This window comes from Theropithecus gelada, chromosome 1, assembly GCF_003255815.1.
Source record: "Theropithecus gelada isolate Dixy chromosome 1, Tgel_1.0, whole genome shotgun sequence".
In the NCBI taxonomy this organism is placed as follows: domain Eukaryota; kingdom Metazoa; phylum Chordata; class Mammalia; order Primates; family Cercopithecidae; genus Theropithecus; species Theropithecus gelada.
The window spans coordinates 68,771,494-68,796,221 of NC_037668.1; the positions used below are offsets into that span (position 1 = coordinate 68,771,494).

The 24,728-nt window shown below is 39.0% G+C and overlaps 1 protein-coding gene across 11 annotated transcripts in view; it reads right to left on the reverse strand.

Annotated features, from left to right (window-relative positions):
• Positions 1–24,728, reverse strand: part of SCMH1 (Scm polycomb group protein homolog 1) — a 218,081-nt gene that overhangs the window by 30,830 nt on the left and 162,523 nt on the right. For all 11 annotated transcript variants that reach the window (XR_003121251.1, XM_025397710.1, XM_025397694.1 and 8 more), the window contains 2 exons: positions 17,388–17,620; positions 12,799–12,925 (listed from right to left, as the gene is read on the reverse strand). Coding sequence is in view for 10 of the 11 variants with exons in the window: in XM_025397710.1 (XP_025253495.1) it covers positions 12,799–12,925; positions 17,388–17,620 (360 nt within the window). In the remaining variant the exon portion in view is untranslated. The remainder of the gene's footprint in view (positions 1–12,798; positions 12,926–17,387; positions 17,621–24,728) is intronic.

Genomic DNA, 24,728 nt, shown 5'->3' on the forward strand with positions numbered 1-24,728 from the left:
ACCCAGTACATCATGTCCAGTTATCCTTGAGGTATACTCAAGGACAAAAAACACTGTTTGAAGAAAAAGCGCACACTCATATGGCAGGGATGCTGGAATTATCAGACTGGGAATTTAAAACAACTATGATTAACATGCTGGGGGCTCTAATGAAAAAGTAGACAGCATGCAAGAACAGATGGGCAATGTAAGCAGAGAGATGGAAATTCCAAGAAAAAATAAAAAAGAAACACCAGAGATCAAAAATAATGTAACAGAAATAAAGAATGGGCTGGGCACGGTGGCTCACGCCTAGCACTTTGTGGGGGTCAAGGCCAGTGGATTGCTTGAGCCCAAGAGTTCAAGACCAGCCTGGGCAACATGGCAAAACCTCGTCTCTACTAAAATTACAAAAAATTTAGCCAGGTGCGGTGGCGTGTGCCTGTAGTCCCAGCTACTCAGGAGGCTGAGGTGGGAGGATTACCTGAGCCTGGGAAGTTGAGGCTGCAGTGAGCTGTGATTGCACACTGCCCTCCAGCCTGAGAGACAGAGGGAGACCCTGTCTCAAAAAAAAGAAAAATGAAATGAAGAATGCCTTTCATTGGCCCATTATTAGGTTAGACATGGCTAAGGGAAGAATTGCTGCATTTGAGCATGATAACTGAATGAGTGACTGAAGAAACAGTCTCAATCCATCAAGGTTTATTAAGCCAGCTCCGAAGAATGTCTGGGGAAAATACGAGTCACAGACACATCTGTGGGTGTTCCAAAGAGACTTTCAGGATTTTAGTATTTATACATTTTCTTTCTTATTTTTGTTTTTATTGAGACAGAGTCTCGCTCTGTCACCCAGGATGGAGTGCAGTGGCACAATCTCGGCTCACTGCAACCTCCGCCTCCCAGGGTCAAGCAATTCTCCTGCTTCAGCCTCCTGAGTTGATGGGACTACAGGTGCGTGCCACCACGCCTGGCTAATTATTTGTGTATTTAGTAGAGACGGGGTTTCACCGTGTTAGCCAGGATGGTCTTGATCTCCTGACCTCGTGATCCGCCCACCTCAGCCTCCCAAAGTGCTGGGATTACAGGCATGAGCCACCATGTTCGGCCTTATTTATACATTTTCTTAAAGGAGGGCAGGTAGGTGGTAAGGGGAATGGTTACATTCTTGTGAGACTTTAGTAAGTGCTTGGCAAATCTACATTTTACACAAGATAAGGTGAATGTTTGAAGAGCAAAAACGGAGTAAAGTAAGAATCAATTATGCAGACATCTCTGGGTTGGTGGAGGAATGACTGGTCCCCTTTGTCTTTGTTCTGCACCTGAGAAGACATGATACTGACATTATCAGTGTGGAGTTTAAGAGCTAGACTTAGATTGTAGACCTAAAGTTGCAGCTGGTGTGTCCTTGCTTATGGGAGACCATCAAAGAGTTTACTTGTGAATGATCTGTGCAGGCAGTCCTTCATGGATGCCTGAGGCTTTTACCTTTCCTTTGGGGATCTGGCTAATGCATAATGCTAGTAACAGCTATTCATCTGGAAGATGGTGTTACATGGCTTAGCCCCCAGGTTTACCCTTCCCTGTTGCATAAGTGATACAGACAGGAGACAGGGAAATACTGGGTAGAAGAAGGCAGATCCCTGGCAAAGGCCCCACCCCCAAGCCTGGAAACCCACAGCACTAAATGGGAACAGGCATTCCTGTTTTGGTGCCCAAATGTTGCCTTTTGGCCTGCCATGCCCCCTTATCCTGTACCCATATAAACCCCACACCCCAGGATCCATGAGCAGACGAGCTGATGAGCAGAAGAGTCGCAGAATGGCACAGCAGAGAAGGAGGGAAGAGAAGGAGCATCTGAATGTCGAGAGGCATTTGGCTGGGGATGGTCAGAGAGGAGATTGGCTGCTGGACAGCCAAACTCCAGGAAGATCATCTTCCCACTCCATTCCCTTTCCAACTCCCCATCCATCCCGCTGAGAGCCACCTCCACCACTCAGTAAAACCCCCACATTCACCATTCTTCAAGTCTGTGTGTGACCTGATTCTTCCTGGATGCCAGACAAGAACCTGGGTACCAAGAGGGTACTGAGCTGGTTTACACTTAAGCCATCTGTGGATGGCAGAGCTAAAGCACAGCAGCATGCCCATGGGGGCTTACAGGCACCCACCCTTAGATGCTACTGTGGGGCCAGTGCCCCAAAAGTGCACACCCAGGCTCTTGCACTTGCCCATCTACGTGTTCCCCCTCCTGTAAGGGGTTTGAGTGCACGGCACTGAAAAGGCAAGCCACACCCCTATCACATGTCCTACAAGGTAGGTCAGGGAACTCTCCCGTTTCATAAAGAATTTAGGGCCGGGCGCGGTGGCTCAAGCCTGTAATCCCAGCACTTTGGGAGGCCGAGACGGGTGGATCACGAGGTCAGGAGATCGAGACCATCCTGGTGAACATGGTGAAACCCCGTCTCTACTAAAAAATACAAAAAACTAGCCGGGTGAGGTGGCGGCGCCTGTAGTCCCAGCTACTCGGGAGGCTGAGGCAGGAGAATGGCGTGAACCCGGGAGGCGGAGCTTGCAGTGAGCTGAGATCCGGCCACTGCAACTCCAGCCCGGGAGACAGAGCGAGACTCCGTCTCAAAAAAAAAAAAAAAAAAAAAAGAATTTAGGGGGTCCAGAGAATTTCTAATTTTCCTTTACAAAGGTATCTCAAGGGAAGGAAACTCCCAAAATTAAAAGCAAAGAGAAAAAAGACGGAAAAAAACCCATAACAGAATGTTCAAGAACTGTGGGATAATTATAATAGACGTAATCTATATATAATGGTGATACTAGAAGGAGAAGAAAAAGAGAAAGAAATTGAAGCAATAATAACTGAGAATTTACCCAAATTAATGCCACACACCAAATCCCAGATTCAGGAAGCTCAGAGAACACCAAGCAGGAAAAATGCCAAAAAACCCTGACATCTACACCTAGGCATATCATTTTCAAAGTACAAAAAATCAAAGATAAAAAATATTGAAAGAGGCTAGAGGAAAAAAATACTTTACCTATAGAGGGGCAAAGACAAGAATTATATCCAATGTCTCATAAGAAACCATGCAAGCAAGAAAAGAGTGAAATATTTAAAGTGCTGAGAGGAAAAAACCCACAGACCTAAAGCTCTGTACCCTGCAAAACTGTTCTTCAAATGTGAGGGAGAAAAAAAAAGACAAAGAAAAATTGAGGGAGTGTGTTGCCAGTAGACCTGCCTTGTAAGAAATGTTAAAAGAGGTTCTTCAGAAAGATGGAAAATGATAGAGATCAGAAACTTGGATCTTGGATCTATATGAAGAAAGGAAGAGCATCAAAGAAGAAATAAGTAAAGACAAAATTATAACTTTTTTTTCCTTTTTTTTCTTTTTTTGAGACAGGGTCTCACTCTGTCACCTAGGTTAGAGTGCAGTGGTGCTATCACTGCAGCCTCAATCTCTCAGGCTCAAGTGATCCTCCTGCCTCAGTCTTCTGAGTAGCTTAGGGCTACAGGCATGCACCACTATGCTTAATTTTTTAACTTTTATTTTTAGTAGAGAAGTCTTGCTACATTGTTGCCTAGGTGCCAAGACCTTGTTGCCAAGGTCCTGCTATGTTGTTGGTGACTCCTGAGCTCAAGTGATCAATCCTCCCAACTTGGCCTCCCAAAGTACTGAGATTAAAGGTGTTAGCCACTGTGCCTGGCCTATTTTTCTTAATCTTAATTCATCTGAAACCACCTTTGCAAAAATTGTAATAGTAAGAAAATATGACAGTGAAAGAGATATGATCTAATCAACTCCTATCTTATCTTTAACCTCCAAACTGCCCTTAATCATTCCTGGGCTTGGGGCAAGCTAACTTTGGGAGACATTTAGTTTATAGTTTAAACGATAATAGCCTTTCCCCAAAACTAAACTGTCTTTGTAAAGCTAATGAAAGATCACCAGGTTAGAAGGACGAGAGGAGCTTGAACTCTGCTAAGGTGTAAATGTAAATGATTATTTTAAAAAATTAAAAAAACAACAAAAACCAAGACCCAAGTTTATGTTGTCTACCAGAAACCTACTTTAAAGATAAAGACATACATAGATTAAAAGTAAATGGGTAAAGAAAGATATACCATGCTAACACTAATCAAAAGAAAGCTGTAGTAGCTATATTAACTTCAGACAGCATAGACTTCACAGCAAGGAAAATTATCAGGGAAAGACAGGGGTATTACATAATAAGGGGCCAATTCTCCAAGAAGACATATCATTCCTTAATGTGTGCATACCTAACAACAGAGTGTCAGATATATGAGGCAAAAACAGACAGATCTGCAAGGAGAAACAGAGAAATCCACTATTATAGTTGGAGACTATAACACCCCCCATCAGAAATGGACACATCAAACAGGCATAAAATCATAAGGACATAATTGAACTCAATAGCCCCTCAATCAACTGAAATATAGTTGGCATCTACTGACTACTTCATCCAGCAACAGCAGGATACATATTCTTTTCAAGCTCACATAGAACATTCAGCAAGATAGATCACCTGCTGGACCAAAAAACACACCTGAATATTTTTTTTTAAATTTTAAAAATTTTCTCATTTTTATTATTATTATTTTTTGAGACAGGGTCTCACTCTTTCACACAGGTTGGAGTACAGTTGTGTGATTTTGGCTCACTGCAACTTCTGTCTCCCAGGTTCAAGCGATCCTCACACTTCAGCCTCCTGAGTAGCTAGGACCACAGGTGCGTGCCACCACACCTGGCTAATTGTTTGAATTTTTGGTAGAGACAGGGTTTCACCACGTTGCCCAAGCTGGTCTCAACTCCTGAGCTCAAGTGATCCACTGGCCTCAGCCTCCCAAAGTGCTGGGATTACAGGCATGAGCCACTGCACCCAGCCTGAACAAATTTTAAAAGAATAATCATATGATGTCTTCTTTCAGAACACAACAGAATGATACATGAAAAAAATCACCAAATAGTTAAGAGATTAAACAATGCACTTCTAAATAACACACAGGTTAAAGAAGAAATAACAGGAGAAATTTTAAAAATATTTGGAAATGGCCAAGCGCGGTGGTTCATGCCTGTAATCCTAGCTACTCTAGAGGTTGAAGAAGGAGAATTGCTTGAACCCGGGAGGCAGAGGTTGCAGTGAGCTGAGATTGGGCCACTGCACTCCAGCCTGAGGGACAGAGCGAGACTCCGTCTCAGGAAAAAAAAAGAAAAAAAGAAAAAATTAGCCAGGTGTGGTGGCATGCGCCCAGCTACTTGGGAAGCTGAGGCAGGAGAATTGCTTGAAGACGGGAGGTGGAGGTTGCAGTGAGCCGAGATCACACCACTGCACTCCAGCCTGGGCGACAGTGTGAGACTCCATCTCGGAAAAAAAAAAAATGGAACTAAATGAAAATGAAAATGAAACATCAAAATTTGTGGGACAGAGCAGAAGCAGTGTTTAAGGGGTGACTTATAACACTGAATGCAGATATTAGAAAAGAAGATCTAAAAGCAGCAATCTGAGCTTCCGTCTTAGGAAACTAGAAAAAGAAGAGCAAATTAAATCCAAAGTAAGCAGAAAATAAAAAAGTATAAAGATTACAGAGCAGAAATCAATGAAATCAAAAACAGGAAATCAATAGAGAAAAATCAATGAAGCGGGCCAGGCGCGGTGGCTCACGCCTGTAATCCCAGCACTTTGGGAGGCTGAGGCGGGCGGATCATGAGGTCAGGAGGTCGAGACCATCCTGGCTAACACAATGAAACCCCGTCTCTTCTAAAAATACAAAAAATTAGCCGGGTGTGGTGGTGCACGTTTGTAGCCCCAGCTACTCAGGAGGCTGAGGCAGGAGAATCACTTGAACCTGGGAGGTGGAGGTTGCAGCGAGCCGAGATCGCACCACTGCACTCCGGCCTGTGTGACAGAGTGAGACTCTGTCTTAAAAATAATAATAATACTAATAAAAATCAATGAAACCAAAAGCTGGTTTGATGAAAAGATAAATAAAATCAATTATACTCTAGCCAGGCTAACTAAACAAACAAAAAACAAAACAAGCAACCAGAGGGATGACACAGATTACTAAATCAGAAATGATAAAGGGGATATCACTATAGATCCTATTGTCATTAAACAGATAATAAAGGAATACTATGAACAACTCTATGTCCACCAATTTGATAACCTAGATGAAATGAACTAATTCCTTCAAAGACAATCTGCCAAAACTCAAACAAGAATAGACAATCTGAATACGTTTATATCTATTAAAAATTTGAATTAATTAAACCCAAACTTTCCAAAAAAGAAAGTACCACGTCTAGATAGGTTCATTCGTGAATTTTACCAACATTTAAGGAAGAAATTATACCAATTCTTCAAAATCTCTTTTAGAAGTTATTAACAGAAGCAGAAGGAATATTTTCTAACTTATTTTATGAGGCTAGCACTGTCCTCAACAAAATATTATCAAATCAAATTGAACAATATAAAAAAGAATTATATACTATCACCAAGTAAGATTTATCCAAAGTATGCAAGGCTGACTCAACATTCAAAAATCAATTAATATGATCTATCATATCAACAGGCAAAGTAAGAAAAATCAGATAATCATATCGATAGATGCAGAAAAAGGATGTGACAATATCCAACACTCATTCATAATAAAAAACGTTTGGAAACTAGAAATAGAGTGAAACTTTCTCAATAAATAACATCTACAAAAACCTACAGCTAACATTATACTTAATGGTTAGAAACTAGAGGCTTTCCAACCAAAATCAGGAACAAGACAAGGACGTTCTCTCTTACCACTCCTCTTCAACATCATACTGGAAGTCCTAGCTAATGCAGTAAGACAAAAAGTAAGATGAAAAGAATGCAGTTTGGGAAGGATGAAATAAAACTTTGTTCTCAGGTGACATCATTGTCTATGCAGAGAATATGAAATCCTTAATAACCAAAAAAATCCTGGAATTAATAAGTGATTATAATAAGAATGCAGGATACAAAGCTAATATATAAAAAGTCAATCACTTTCCTATATAGCGGCAATGAACAAGTGAAATTTAAAATTAAAAAAACACAATACAGGCCAGGCACAATTGCTCACTGTAATCCCAGTGCTTTGTGAGGCTAAAGCAGGAGGATTGTTTGAGGCCAGGAATTCAAGACCAGCCTGGGCAACATAGCCCAGGCTTTTTTTTTTTTTTTTTTTTTTAAATAGAGAAACCATCTCTATAAAAAATAAAAAAATAAAAAAATTAGCCAGGCATGGTGGCATGCCTGTAGTTCCAGCTACCCAGGAGGGTGAGGCAGGAAGATTGCTTCAGCCCAGGAGTTTGAGGCTGCGGAGAGCTATGATCACACCACTGCAATCCAGCCTGGGCAACACAGCAAGACCCTATTTCAAAAAACAAAACAAAACAAAATCCCACAATACCATTTATGTTAGCACCAAAAAATGAAATACCTAGGTATAAGTTAAACAAAATATATGTAACATTTATATGAGGAAAACTAGAAAACTTTTTTGAAAGAAATGTAAAAAGAACTAAGTAGTAAACAGATATTTTGTGTTCATGGATAAGAGACTTAATATTGTCAGGATGTCACTTCTTTCCAACTCAATGTAGAGATTCACTGCACTCCTAATCAAAATCCCAGAATTTATTTTGTAGACAGCAACAAATTGAATCAGTTGGGGGTGGTGGCTCACACCTGTAATCTCAGCACTTTGGGAGATCAAGGTAGGAAGACTGCATGAGCCCAGGAGTTTGAGACCTGGGCAACATAGTGAGACCCTGTCTCTACAAAATTAGCTAGGTATAGTGGCATGTGCCTGTAGTCCCAGCTACTCTGGAGGCTGAGGTGGGAGGACAGCTTGAGCCCAGGAAGATTGAAGCTGCAGTGAGCTGTAACTGCACCACTGCACTCCAGCTGGGCAACAGAGTGCACCTCTGTATCCACAACAACAGCAAACCAAACTGAATCTAAACTTTATATGAAGAGGCAAAACACCCAGAACAAAGTCAGGAGGGCTGATGTTACCTGACTTCGAGACTTACTGTAAAGCTACCATAATTAAGACAGTGTGGTATTGCCTAAAGAACAGACAGATCAATGGAACAGAATAGAAAGTCCAGAAATAAACCCACATAAATATAATCAGCTTATCTTTGACAAAGGAGTAAAGGCAATACAATAAAAAATAAAGATAGTCTTTTCAACAAATGGTTCTCGAACAACTGAACATTCACATGTAAAAAAGTGAACCTAGACACAGAACCTACACTCTTGAAAAAAAAGTAACCCCAAAAGGATAATAGACCTAAATGTAAAATGCAAACTATAAAACTCCTAGACAATCGCATAGGAGAAAATCTAGATGACCTTGGGTTTGGCAATGACATTTTAGATAAGCCCCAGCAGCACCTTGCACCCTGTTCACATCCCAGTTTCAGTCCTGGCGGTACTAGCTTCACAGAACTAGCAGGTGCAGCCCACGCCTCACTTATGAGTCCTACCTATGGGAGCCCATTTCCAGTTTTTGCCTTAGTCCGAGCAGTAACAGCACAATTTTCCCTAAAACCTCATTCCTGGCACTGCTAGGCCCCAGGACAGAATGCAGTCTGCCAATGGCTAGGATTGAAAATGGTGCGTCACTGCAGCTGCTTATGGCTCAGAAAGGGTGTGTGACCCAGTGCAAGCTCCTCTCCTGGAACAGTTCCCTCTCCTGGTCTTCTGGCAGCTCCCTATATCAGTTTCAGGGATTGGGAAGGTCAAGGGCTCTTTCGTTGCCAGGCATGCATGATTCCATACATGGGGATGTGGGCTGCTAGAAGTCTCTCGCTTAGCCTTGGGAAGTCACTTGCTGATTCCTAGCCAATCTCAGCCAGGTAGGCTGCTTCTCTTCTTTCTCCTTGCTTGCTTTCTGTGTTTCCTGTCACTTTCCTGTTGAATTCCAGTGTTCTATTTTAGAAAATATATCAGAAGTATGATTGTCTATACACTCTTTTGGTTCTTCTAAGTGGAGGAGGTTAGCATATGAAATGCTTCTAGTCAGCCATCTTTTTGTTGTTGTTGTTTTGGAGACAGGGTCTAGCTCTGTCGCCCAGGCTGGAGTGCAGTGGTGTGATTTTGGCTCACTGCAACCTCTGCCGTGCCCCATCCCTGGAATCAAGTGATCCTCCTAACTCAGCCTTCCGACTAGCTGGGACCACAGGTGCACATCAGCATGCTCAGCTGGCTATTGTTTTTTGTACTTTTAGTAGAGATGGGGGTCTCATGATGTTGCCCAGGCTGGTCTCAAACTCCTGAGCTCAAGTGATACACCTGCCTTAGCCTCCCAAAGTGCTGGGATTATAGGTGTGAGCCACCGTGCCCAGCCCTAGTCAGCCATCTTGAAGCCCCTTTGGTTTCTTGCAAGACAAAACATACTCTTACTATTCAATCTAGCAGTTGTGCTCCTTGGTATTTATCCAAAGTAGTTGAAACCGTATGTCCACATAAAAACCTGCACACAGATATTTACAGCAGCTTTATTTATAATTGCACAAACTTTGAAGCAACCAACATTCCCATAAGTAGGTGAGTGGATAAATAAACTGTGAAATATCTGGACAATGAAATATTTTTCAGTGCTAAAAAAAAAAATGAGCTATCAAGCCATGAAAATACATGGAATAAATTTCAATGCATAATACTAAGCGAAAGAAGCCAATCTGAAAAGGTGGCATACTGTATGATTTCAACTATGTGACATTCTGGAAAAGACAAATCTATGGAGACAATAAACAGATAGTGGTTGTCAGGGATTAGTGGGGAGGGAGGATGAATAGGCAGAGACCAGAGGGTTTTTAGGGCAGTGAAACTATTTTGTATTATACATGATGGTGGATGTATGTCATTATACATTTGTCAAAACCCATAGAAAGTAAAACACCAAGAGTAAACCCAAATGCAAACTATGGACATGGGTGATAATAACGAGCCAATGTAAATTCATCAATTGTAAGAAATGTATCACTCTGGTGGAGGATGTTGATGAATGGGAGACAATGTATGTGTAGGGGCAGCAAGTATATAGGAAATCCCTGTATTTACCACTCAATTTTGCTGTGAATCTAAAACCGCTCTAAAAAATAAAAGTCTATTAAAAAATTTCAAAGAACAACAAAAAGAGCTCTTGATAACAAGATGCAAATCTCCAACCATGGGGAAGTAGAGTATAAGCATTTCCTAAATGTATATAACTAAATATCCTAAATGTGTGTAAAATCCTTTATGTAGAGCATTTTGCAGGTCTGGTGTTTCTACCAAACAGACTTTGGAAAATGCCACTGGAGTACTAAATAATTATAATTTAAAAAGCAAGATGGCAGAAATGAAAAACTCAATACAAAGTTTGGAAGATATAGTTGAGGAAAACTTGATGAAAGTTGACCAAAAGGCAAAGAATAGGGATAAGAACAGAGATATGACTATTACAGAACCAGGTCAAGAGATTCAACAACTGAATAAACAGGTATGATGGGAGTGAATAGAGAAAAGGAAGTGAAAGAAAATAATTGATGATGATGATTATTTATTTATTTATTTTTTTGAGACAGAGTCTCACACTATCATCCAGGCTGGAGTGCAGTGGTGCGATCTTGGCTCACTGCAAACTCCACCTCCCTGGTTCAAGCAGTTCTCATGCCACAGCCTCCCGAGTAGCTGGGACTACAGGCATGCACCACCATGTCTGGCAAAAATAAAAATTTTTTTTATTTTTGGTAGAGATGGGGTTTCGCCATGTTGATCAAGCTGGTCTTGAATTCCTGGCCTCAAGCAATCCATCTGTCTTAGCCTCCTAAAGTGCTGGGATTACAGACGTGAGCCACCATACTCAGCCAATTTTTAAAAATTTTATAAAATGAAAGTGTCCAGTATGGTAGGTGAAAATACATCCAAGGTGAAATTTTAGGGTACTGGGAATTAAGAGAAACTTCCAAGAGAATGAAGAGATTTCATACAAAACTAAATATGTAAATCTAAGAATGATTTACAGAAAACAAAGACCTTGGAAAGAGCAAACTGAGACCCTCACCAAAAAAGACAGGTGAACAGAATCTCAAGAAACTAAGAAGGATCCAGGAGAGATTTCTTCTAGAGTATGACATGGATAGAATATATAATGTACTTGGATATAAAGAGAGATGTACACAGTAGGAAGAGAGTTTAAGGTTGAATTAAGTACACAGAAAAATAAACACATAACAAGAAAATCAACAAGATTTCCCCTGAAAATGAAATGTTGAGCAACAAAGGAAAAGTAATCATCGTATACTATATGGCTCAATTGATAACAGCATTTAACTAGTTATAATAACAAAACACTCAATTTTGATCTAATTAAAATTATAGTATCGTAGAATTGGGGTAGGGAAATATGTGTGGGTAGATAAGGGCAAGGAAATAAAGAAGAGTTAAATTCTCATCTTCTAGAGTGGGTAGTCAGTGGAAAAATAACTAAACAAGATAGCAATATAGACATGCTATTTAGATACAGAGGTAAATAAAAACATCAGTTAAATTGAAAGTGACTGCCTCTGGGGAATAGTAATTGACAGGGGAATACGAGGTGTGTTTGTCTTGTTTTTGTAATAAGTTGTATAGACCCTTCATTCCTTTAAACTATGAATGTGTATAACTGATACAAATCAAAATACCTTTTAAAAAGTTCTCTACAGTTAAAAAAATGAAAGGTAGGTAAAAGATATAAATGTGGAATATCACATTCAGTCTGTGATAGCTTTTACTGTTAACATTTGAATGGACTATAAAGGTTATTTGGACTAATCCTATCATTGTATAGATTATAAACTGAGGCTCAGATAGGGAAGTGATATCAAGGTCACACAAAGTGAATCAAGGCCCACTCAAGAGATGGCGACACAATGATCAGTGAAGACTATTACAGCCTGACCATGGCAGGTTCTGTCACCTTCTATAGGTTATTGGAAAGGAAACTATGGCTGAGCCTTCCCTTCAGGCTCCTACATTCTAGGATTTGATTAGAGACATACTCAACTCCTAAGAGAAAGATAACCCTAACTTCCATGGGGATCATGCCAATTGCTTAGACTTCCTAGAAGAAGATGGAGTGTCTGCCGAGTAACAGAATAGGGTTTCACACGTTTATCTTAACTTACACAGTAAAAAAATGAGTATTTTTATTTATAGTTACCCCCTTGGAAGGTTGTATATCTGCAGATAGTTATTTTAGTTACTGTCATAGACAGTTTATGAAATGGGAACAGATATGCATAACCCAGGATGATTACCCACCCAGTTCATCCACTAGATTTTGCAACGAGTCAACCACTCATTGGTTGATCTCTAACATCAAGTTTACTTTCATTGTACCAAAGTTTGTCCCCATCAATGGTTGTTTAAAAAAAAAATCAGAGAAATTTCATACGTATTTTAAGGGTGGCACCATTACTGAAATGCTGGGAAGATTCTGGAAGGTAGAAGGGATCACTCAGAAGGGAACACCCCTAACTGGGAAGGAAGGTTATTATTCTAAACTAGGCCAGGGAGCTCTTGGTGCTGTCCCTGCATTAGTTCCCCATCCCTGAGTTCACAGAAAACTTACCTAAGTTTGATTGTCTAACATTATTTCAAATGCCAAAGATGAAAATTGTTTAAAAGATTTTACTTAGGTTTACAAGTGGAAAGGCGCTAATGGTGTAAGACAAAAGCAAGTGCAGACACTAGGTCTGGGGCTTGTGCACAGGTAGTCCTGTCATCTGCTCTTACCTGTGGGGGCCTGCATGGCTGAGCTGGGGATGGTGGCAGCATCTTGGGGTACAGTGCTGGTATCCGGTTCAGGAGTGCTGGTTGTTGGTGAGGCAGGTGGTGGGTTCAGCAAAGTTCGAGGTTTCCTCTGTCAAAATGAATGGGGAAAAAATTGCTACCCATGACAGGTCTTTTCATTCTCTATTCTTGGCACTTAATTCGCTCATGAAGCAAAAATATATTTATGGATGGAATAGTGTTTTATCTTTGTTTTCTACACAGCATCTGGCTTAAAGCTATACATATACCTGTAGCAGACGCTTAGTAGACATTTTCTGAATCTATATATAAGCCTCTGGTCTTTTGTAGGATCAAAGCTTAATGTATTATCTTTTATACTAGATTCAATATTATCATATGAAGTTCCAGATCCCTTATTAGTTGGGCAGACAAAAGCAAAATATGCTATAGTTTAAGTCTGCTTTGACATTACTTTGTACTTTGTCTCTTTAAAAATGGAAACAAATAAAAAATAGAAATGACCCTTCTAACTCTACAAACAACTTTACTCTGTGTGCCTCTCTCTTCACCTCATTACCTGCCCTTCTTTCCCATAAATGTCTCACTCTAGTAAATCTCTACTGCTTCTTTAAAAACTGCAATTTTACCTGGTCCACACCTTTACAATGATAAGATGTCTCTTCCACTTGAAATGCTCTCTCTTTTTAAATTTATTTTACAAATTTGTTTATCTAGGAAGCTTTTCTAGTTTTTCTCTAATCATTGTCTCTTTTATGTTACCTCTGTTTTTTGAACTGTTGCATTTGTCAATATATTGTCATGATATGTTTACATACCAGTATCCCTATTCACTTGGAACTCTTTGAAAGTCTGGTTCTAAGTACAATTCTTAGCATGGTACTTAGCATAAAATAAGTGTAAATAAAATTTTTTATGAAGCATGCAGTATAATAAAGGAAATAATAGAGGAAATAATAAAGATGATTTGAGAAATCTATTATTTCCCCTACACTGTTCAGGGCAGTTTTTGGGAGAGAAGGATCTCAGGTTTTCTTCTAAGAAACAGTTTTCTAAAAAGCTTTTTTTTTTTTTGGATAGAGTCTTGCTCTGTTGTCCAGGCTGGCATGCAGTGGCATGGTTCTGGCTCACTGCAACCTCCACCTCCCATGCTCAAGTGATCCTCCCACCTCAGCCTCCTGAGTAGCTGGGACTACAGTTGTGTGCCAGCACGCATGGCTTACTTCTATAATTTTTTTGTAGAGATGAGGTCTCATATTGCCAAGGCTGGTCTCAAACTTCCTCCTGCTCAAGCGATTCTCCTACCTTGGCCTCCCAAAGTGTTGGGATTATAGGCAGGAGCCACTACGTCTGGCTAAAAGCCTTTCTGAATGCAAGGCAAACATAACCATCACGGAGATCCAAAAATCCACTTTTACTAAATGCTTCATGTAGGGGTAACTGCTGGGAGCCATATCAACCTGTCTGCCTTCTGGGAGTATGTTCTCTAAAGAGATAGCTCTGATGACAGCAGGCATATATAAGATAGCTTTGCCTGTGAAAGCAATCATGAAACTCTCATGAAGCATTTAAAACACGCATTGAAAGTGAACATCTGCTCATGTTTTTTTACTGCTAAAAGTGAAAATCCAAGTAAGTAATGAATGAGTCAGGGAAGGAAGGAAATACCACCTCAACTTCAATGAGTTGATGGTAGGATTTCATTGGGTCCCTAAACGAACAAGCCTGGTAGGTTCGGTGCCTGAATAATGTAAACCTATTTGAGATAGGTACATGTACAATATTATATGTACTCATACATTATCTCGTTTCCATTTTACAGGTGATAAAATGGGCTCAGGACTTTACCCAAAGAAGTCTTCCCAAAGTCATACAGGTGGTAACATATGGAGATAAGATCTAAACCTAAGTATGTCTGGCTTTAAAGCTTATGCTCTATCCACAAGACTACTCTGCTTCAAAAAGAGATATAAAGCCAGCCATGGTGGCTCACGCTTGTAATCCCAGCACTATGGGAGGTCTAGGTGGGAAAATTGCTTGGGCCCAAGAGTTTGAGACCAGCCTGGGCAACATAGCAAGGCCTCATGTCTACAAAAAATTTTTAAAAAATTAGCTGGGCATGATGGCACATGCCTATAGTCCCAGCTACTTGGGAGGTTGGGGTGGGAGGATTGCTTGAGCCCAGGAAGTCAAGGCTGCAGTGAACAATGATTGTGTCACTACACTCAGCCTGGGTGACAGAGTGAGATCCTGCCTCAAAAATCAAAGCAAAACAAACAAAAAGGGATATAAGGCTCACAGGTGAAGTGGAAGGCATATACACTTGTAGGGGTTGGCAAAAGAACACAAAGGAGAATTAGAGTATCAAATGCTAGGACATAAAATACAGGAAAAGATGAGAATGACTGCTTTCAAGACGGCTGGAAAGAAAAAGGACTTTGGTTACTACGTTCAAGACTTCCTGAGGGAGCAGAGCAGAGGCAATCACAGAATCAGTTTTTGAGTTCTGAATGATCTTAAAGGCCATTTAACCCAACCATCTACCCAATACTTCTAATTCCCTCTCCCTAAAAGATCCCTCCTATAGAGTCATCCAGTCCCTGATGAAATACCTCTAGTTATAGGGGCTCATTACTTCCATTTGGGGATAGATTTAACTGTTCCTTTTATGTTGAGATAAAGCTTCTCTGCTTGAGTTTCCATTTATTGGTTCTGGTTATATCTTTGGAGCCCCCCAGATAAGTTTTCTCCCTCTTCTGACTGTCCTCAAGATGTCATCATCAAAAGCCATCATCAAAAGCATGGCTTCTCTGGCCTTTGCATCCTTAGGGCCTTCAGCCTCTCCTCTACAACATGAGAATGAGAGGTGGGTAATGAAGGCAAAAATGAATTAGGACCTGGGTTAGTGGTAACAGATCAAGAGGAGCATTATGTGTTACACAGGAAGATCAGGAGGTCATATTGAGAATTCGAAACCAAAAATAAGAGACAACTGAGATTAGTAACATCATCACTAAAATCATCCATCCATCCATCCATCCATCCATCCATCCATCCATCCACGCACCCACCCACCTACCCTCCTACCCATCTTGCATATTCTGAATATTTCCCAAAAGGCTGACTACGATATAAGGCACCACAGGAGGGAAAAAAAAAGAAAAAGATTAGGTTCTTGACCTTGAGGAGCTTATATTCTACAAGGACTGAAGTCAGTGGAAGCTAATAAACAAGCAAAACAAACCAACAGACAAACAAACTAGCCCTAGGGAGGAATTAATGAGATTGAGATGGAATGCCCAGGGAGAACTGGGTATCATCTGTATACTGGAACTCAGGGAGGAGAATCAGAGAAATCTCCTGACAGTTAAGAAATGAGTGGAGGAGGTGATGCTAAAAGGGGCCCTAGAGAAGCTGCTGACAGAAGTCTTTTTTTTTTTTTTTTCCATATCAATGCCTTCCTTAGGGAAGATACCCATGAAAAACAGGCCCTGACTAAGAGGTAGTATTTTCAGTAACAGTGCTCAGTGAAGCTGACTCAGCTGTCTTTTCCAATACTAGAATACTAGAAGTGTTGTGTCCCTCAGGAAATGTGGGAAAGAGTGAATATATGCTAGGGAACCAGTGACCTTGGAAGTAGATCTAAGGACCAATCTCTGTAGGTTTTGCCATTTACTAGCCATGTGATCTTAGAAAAATCATTTTACATCGGTAAGTCTCAATTTACTATAAAATAACATTAACACTATCGCTTAGGGTTTTGTGAAAATCATGGGATACGTATGTATTGGCATTTAATACAGAGTCTGATAGTTGGTAGGTATTCAATTTTTTTTGAAGAGGTACAGATAGCAGAAAATACATTCAACCTGAAAAAGCTGATTAAAAGAAAAAAAAAAAACACATTTACAGAGTTAATTTGTGCTTTCTGTCCACATGATGGACATCTACTTTGGAAAGGTTAACAAAGAGCAGTTTCTTCCATGTACACTAGACCAGAATCTCCTCAAATATGAGTAACTTTCAAAGTTAAAATTTGTTTCCTATCCTCCACAATCCTATCTTTAATGTTACCAACTCTCAGGTAAGTAGCAAGTAGGGATGATGATCTAGGAAATTCCTCTTACAAGCATATACAAGATAGAGAAGAGGGCCAGATATGCCCCTTTCCAAGAGAGATGGGTATGGATGAATGACCGCCCCCGCCCCCCTCCCCCCACCCACCTTATTTTTTTGAGATGGAGTCTTGTTCTGTTGCCCAGTCTGGAGTAGAGTGGTGCGATCTCCGCTCACTGCAAGCTCCCCCTGCCGGGTTCACGCCATTCTCCTACCTCAGCCTACAGAGTAGCTGGAACTACAGGCGCCCGCCACCACGCCTGGATAATTTTTTGTATTTTTAGTAGAGATGGGGTTTCACCCTGTTAGCCAGGATGGTTTCAATCTCCTGACCTTGTGATCCACCCGCCTCGGCCTCCCAAAGTGCTGGGATTACAGGTATGAGCCACCGCGCCTGGCCGAATGACCCCTTTATAATCCCCTATCCCTTTCTGGGAAACCCACATTTTACCTACCTTGCTGCCAGGTTTGGGACCTCTCTTCTTTGGGAATTTCAAAGGTTCAGCTGTCTTGGATGGGGCAGAGATGGGATGGGAAATTAGGGTCTTGGGTGTCCGGCCCCGCTTCTTTCCTGGTTTACGCCCCCTCTGCCCTGGTTGATGTTCCAAGACAGTTTTGGTGCTGCTGTGGATGCTGGGCTTCTCAGTATTCACATCCGAGGCAGGATAGGGATTCTTTGGAATCACAACTGCAAGAAAAAGACTCATTCTATCACCCTCCCTCCCCCATGCATTCTCATCCCAGCCAGAAGGAAAAAAGGACTTGCCACTTCTGCTCAGGTAGTTTTGTTCCAAGAAGCTGGTTTCCTGGCATTTGACCTAAACGTTTAGGAAATCTCTGAAGAAAACTGCATTTAGATTGGCTGGAATTGGAGGTTTTAAATTATTTCTGGCAGATGCAAAAAATATATTAAATTTTTCTTCCTAAGGCATCTTAGACAAGTATTGTGACCTAAGTCAAAGCTGAAGTATATAAATATTAACAGAATCATAGGCTCACAGTTGAAAGGGCTCTTAGAAACCTATAATTCTCTCCTGCTAAGAATGAAGGTCTAAGGCTCAGAACAGGACACAATGCCCTCCCCAAGTTACATAGTGAGTTGGGGATAAGAACTGTTTTGAAATTGAGCCCTGATAACTATGCCAGGGATTTTCTACATCAATCTACTTGAAGTTTTAGTTTGACTATTGCAGTGAGGAGTAGAGGAACATGTGGAAATATAAATCTGATAGCATCTCTCCTTAAAATCCTTTGCTCTTAAAAACCTTTATTCCTCATTACCTTTAAGGTAAGGTCTAAATTCTTTGTCCTGATTTCTAAGGACTTTTCTGACTCTGCCCATCTTGCTCTCCCATTATGACTAATGTCATTTCCTATCATCCCACCCCATGTTCTAGTAGCCCTATATGTTGAGCTATTATTTTTTATCAGACACATGTCAATACTAAATTTTCAGCACTGGATCCAGGGCCACCTCCTTATTGAGGCCTTCTCTCACCATGTCCCAACTAAGTCAGTGCCTTCTCTTTACTACCAAAGCATTCTGTAGACATCTATGTTACAGTACTTCTTAATTTTACTCCAGTTATTCATTTTTTCCTTAAACTGAGAATTTTTTGAGGTAAGAGATATCTAATTCATCCTACAAATAGTGAGCACTTACTGTAAGTTATACACTGTGCTAAGCCCTGGGGATAGAACAGTGAACAAACCAGACTTCCACTCTCATGGAGCTTACCTCCTAGTGAGAGAGACAGAAAATTTAAAAAATAGCACAATATACAGTAAAATGTCAGGTAGTGCTACGTGTTGTGATTAAAACTAACGCAGGGTAAGGAAACAGAATTTTAAGGGAAGTCCTCTTTGAGAAGATGACATTTACACAGAGCTCCCGAAAGAGGTAAAGGCACAATGCCTTATGAAGATGTGAGAGAGAGGGTATAACAACAAGTGCAAAGATTATGAGACAGGAACATGTTAGTGTGTTTGAGAAATGGAAAGGAGGTCAGTAGAGCTGTAATTGAGTGAGCAATTACACTCAATTGTGTAAAGGGGAGGGTAGAGAGAAATTAGGTTAGAGAGTGAGTAGCAGTAAAATTGTGTAGGACTGTAGCCTGTGAAAATGAACTGAACTTATTCTAAATATAAAGGGAAGCCACTGGAAGGTTTTGAGCAGGGGAGGGACAAGATACAATTAAACGGACCACTCCGACTGCTTTGTGAGAGGGACAAGAGTAGAATTAGGAAGACCAGTTAATAAACTATTATATAGGGCAGGTAGAAGATAATACTTCCTAGGCCTCCAGGTAGGAAGTGATAGTTGTGGTAGTACAATGTTAACGATGTAACAACTAGAAAAAGTCAGAGTAATTATTTAAAGACAGCACAGAGCTATCATGAGGATTAGATGAACTGGAATTCCAGGGGATGGCCTCTGAGGTAGCTGATACTGTTTTCTTTCCTGAGGGCATCTGCTAATTTTGGCATAAACTAAGGATCAGGCTTGGCATGTAGTGAGGGGCTCCACTGGAAGAAAGAGAAATGAGAGCTGCTGTGACAAACTGGAAACTTAAGGAGCCCCTTCATGTGGCCAGTTTTTCTCACTGGGTATTTGCTGAATTTTGGGTCAGCACACTGGAACTTTAAAGCTTTTAAAAGGCAGAATAAAATCTCCTATAATCTTGTGGTTTTAGGAGACAAGGTTCCACTAGAAGTAGGTGGTATACCCCAAACACATGGCTGATCTCCTCTTAAAGATATTTTAAAACTATAAGGGGTAAAAGGTAATAAAACTAAGCCCCAGACCTCTCAAGGGTAGGACAATCTCCTGCAGTGTTTCAGGGCTAAGAAGATATAAATTAGGTTCTCAATCCATGTCCAAAAAACAAGGATAAACCAGAGGCACAATCCAGACATAGTCTAACTCAATCCATAATTAGATTGAGGTGATCGGGTCCTATCCTATTAGTCTACCAGAGGAAAGGAAGAATTCTTTCTCATGGAAGATACCAGTTGGAGCCTCAACAGTTCTTTTAATATAAAATGTTTGGCATACTACAAAAATTATTAGACACAACAGAGTCAAAACAGTGTGATGAGTAATCAAGAGAAAATATAGGCAATAGAAAGAGACCCATATATTATCCAAATAATGGAACAAACACACAGATTTTTAAAAAAATCATAATTAAGATGTTAAAATGTAAAAAGATGAACAAAATATAAGATAGATAGTACCCACAGAAATATCTATAGAAAAATTAAATGGACATATTATAACTAAAAAATACAGTATTAGGAAGAACTCATTGCATAGATTTAAGGGCAGACAAGAGCCAACAGAAAGGATTGATAAACTTGATGAAAAAATAGAAAACATCCAAAATAAAGTACAGTGAGAAAATATGAAAAAATATTTTAGAGCATTAGAGATAAGTAGACACAGTCAATAGGTCCAAAATATGAGTGGCTGCAACCCCAGAGGGAGAAGACAGATAGAATGAAGAAAAAGCAATACATGAAAAGATAGCAGCAGAGGCTTTATCTCTAACTAATGAAAGACATCAACCCACAGATTCAGTATGCTTATGGATTCAGCAATCCATAGTAGGAAAAATGCAAAGAAAACTATGCCAAAACACATAATTGTCAAACTGCTGAAAATACAAAAGATGAAATACAGATGAAATAAAAGACAGGAAGGAAATACAAAGATACATTTTAAAAAGCAGTCAGAGAGAAAAACAGCATTACAGGAGCAACAATAAGAGTGATAGCTGTCTCTTCAATAAAACTGTGTAAGCAAGAAGCAGTAGAATAGTATCTTTAAAGGGCTAAAAGAAACAGACTACCAAAGATAGAATTATACACCCAGTGAAAATATCCTTCAGAAATAAAGGTAAAATAACGAGATTTTTCAGATAATCAAAGCTGAGAGAATCTCACCAGCAGACCTAACTATGGAAAATGAAAAGGAAGTTCTTCAGGCTGAAGGAAAGTAATTCCAGATGGAAACATGAAACTACAGGAAGGATAAAGAACATAAGAAAGGGTAAACATGTGAGTTGACACAAAAGGATACTGATTATTTAAAACAATAAAAATGGCTTGTGCCATTTATAACATATGTTTTAATAAGTTATATGACAGCAATAGCACAGAGGATGAAAGTGAAGAGTAAATGGAGCCAAATTTTGGTATGAATTTTGCATTATTTGGGAGTGTTTAGAGCACTTAAGGTAGATTTTAATAAGTCCAATATGCATATTTGCATAGGGCAATTAATTAAAGAATTATCAGTGATAAGAATGTATTACTAAAAAGCTATGGGGAGAGAAGTAGAATAATAAAACATGCTTGATTAATCCAAAAGAAGGCAAGAACAGGGGAATAAAGAAATAAGGAAGAACTTGGACAAATAGAAAACAAAAAAGCAAAATGCAAAATGTTGACTTAAACCCAAATAAATAATTATATTAAATAAAGGTGGATTAAGTAAAACAATCGGTAGGAATAAATGAACAAACCAGACCAAAAAAAGAAACCTCAGAACTAGTTATATTTGTTTATAAGAGGGCCCCGAGATACAAAGACACTCAAAATATAAAAACACAGGAAGATAAAAGCAAACAGATGAAAATAATATACTCTATAAACACTAACCAAAAGAAAACTAATAACATGAATAACCAATTAACCAACCAATCTACCTGATACATATACCTAATAAATATAGAATATGCAGAGACAGTTTCATCATAGATCCATCTGACATTGGTAAGAGAACAAGATAGTATAAATAACTTTATGCCAATAAATACGAAAATTGAGATAAAACGCCACGCAAGACCAGCCTGGGCAACACTGTGAGACCCCATCTCTACAAAAACAAATGGTTACTCGAGAGGATCACTTGAGCCCAGTTCGAGGTTTTCAGTGAGCTATATTGCACCGCTGCACTTGAGCCTGGATTATAGAGTGGATACCTCATCTCTTAAAAAACAAAAGAAAGCAAAAAATACCACTGACACAAGAAAAAACAGAATATGAAAAGCCTCATATATAATTAAAAAATTGCAACTGCAATTAAAAATCTTTCCACAAAGAAAATCCCAGGCCTAAATGGCTTCACTGGTGAATTCTGGCAAATATTTAAAGAAGAAATAATAACAAATCTTGCAAAGTCTCTTTTGAAAAATAGAAGAGGGAACACTTCCCATTTCATTTTATAAGGCCAGCATAACCCCCATACCAAAACATGACAAAGATGTTACAAGAAAAAAAAAAAAAACTAGACTAATATCCCTCATGAACATAGATGCAAAATCTTTAACCAAGTATTTGTAAATTAAATCTAGCTCTCTCTATATATGTATATCAGATATATAATCCTATATATATATATCATATCATAACATGTAGGATAATATATCATAACTAAGTGGGATTTATTCCAGAAATACAAAGGTTGTTTAACAATGGAAAATACAATCAGCTGAACACATACATTCACTAAATGAAAGAGAAAGCCCATATATCATCTCAATAGATGAAGAAAAAGCATTTGACAAAATTCAACACCCATTCATGATAAAAATTATCAATAAACTAGGAATAAAAGAGAATTTCCTTAGTCTAGATAAAGCCATCTATAAAAAAAACTATAACCAATAGCATTCTTAATGGTGAAATATTGAACACTTCTTATTGAATTATGGGATAAAACAAAATAACTACTATCACCACTTCTATTCGACATTGTATTGGAGGTCAATGCAATAAGGAAACGAAAAGAAATAAAATATATAAATATACATTGTAAGGGAAGAAGTGTTACTTGTACACAACATGATTGTTTATGTAAATATTCCTCCCTACAAGTCTACAAATCTATTAAAATAAAAAAATGAATTTGGAAAGGTCACTAGATACAAATCTAATGTGTAAAAATCTAATGTATTTCTCTAAATAGCAACAATTTGAAAATTATTTAAAAATCTACAAAATACTTGATGTTATTTGAACATCAAGTATTCAGTGAAAGATGGGCAAGACATCTGCACTGAAAACTATAAAACATTGATAGGAGAAATTAAAGAAGATCTAGATACCACATGGCCATGAAGGGATGTTACATTCATAGATTGAAAGCATTACCACTGTTAGGTGTCAACTCTCATCAAACTGATCTAGAGTCAATGCAATTCCAATCAAAATCTCAGCAGTTTCTAAAAAATGTGTGGTGTATGTATACAAATTGACAATTTAATTCTAAATTTTAATAGGAAATGCAAAGTCAATCTTCCTGAATAACAGCAAAGCTGGAGAATGTGAATCATCAAATTGCAAGATTCATTATAAAGTTACAGTAATTTACACATATATTATTGGTTGGGCTTGGTGTCTCATGCCTATAACCCCAGCACTCTGGGAGACTGAGGCAGGAGGACTGCTTGAGGCCAGGAGTTTGAGACCAGTCTTGCAACATAGCATGACCCAGTCTCTACAAAATTTTTTTAAAAAATTAGCTGGGCATGGTGGCGCACACCTGTAGTCCCAGTGACTCTGGATGCTGAGGTGGGAGGATTACTTAAGCCCTGGAGGTTACGGCTGCATCGAGCCATGATGGTGTCACTGCACTCTAGTGTACGTGACAGAACAGGACTGTCTTAAAAAAAAAAAGACATATATTATTGGTGTAAGGGTAGATGAATGAATCAACAGAGCAAAATAGAGAGTTCCAAAATTAACTACACATATATAGTCATCTGATTTATGATAAATGTGCCCTTGCACTGTGGAGAGAAAAAATAGTCTTTTCAATAAAATTGTGGTGAGTCAAATAGGTATCCATATGGAAAAAAATTAAACTTGAATTCTGTTTCACACCAGATACGAAAATTAATGTGAAGGCTAAAACATCTAATTTCTAGAAGAAGACAAATGAGAATACCTTCAAAACTATGGGGGCAGACAAAGATTTATTAAAACAGGACACAAAAAGCATTAATTATCAAAGACTGAAGATTGATATATATGACCTCATTAAAACAAAATATTTCTCTTAATCAAAGGACAATATTAAGAAAATGAAAAAAATCCAGGAAGTGGGAAAAGATACACAAAACACATACATAAGAAAAATAATATCCAGAATATATAAAGAATGCCCAAAAATCAATAATGAAGACTGGGCAATTTAAAAAATGGATAAGACTTGATGAAGCACTTCACAAAAATGAGTATAATGGCAAATAAGCATACAAAAAGTTGTTGAATACTATTAGTAATACAGAAATGTAAATTAAAACTATGGGACACTATAGCCCACCAAAATTGCTAAAATTCAAAGGACTGACAATATTGGTGAGGATGTGAAGCAACTAGAATTCAACATTGCTGGTGGGAACGTAAATCATTTTGACAAATTGCTTAGCTGTATATCCTATGATCCAACAATTCCACATCTCAGTATATACCCAAGAGAAGTGAGTGATATGACCACCAAAAGCCATGTGCTAGAATATTCACCATTGCATTTTTCATAAGAGGCAAAACTAGAAACAACCTAAAGGCCCAACAGATTTTTAAAATGTGGTATATTCATAAACGGGAATATTACAGAGAAATTAAAAAGAACAATTATTGTATGCAGCAATATGAATCTCACAGAAATAATGTTAGACAAAAGAAGCCAGAGTATGTATTTTATAATTATCTTTATATGAAGTCTGAAACAGAAAAACTAATCTGTAGTGATAGTTTGAGGGGTTGGGCAGGTGGGGTTTCAACCAAAA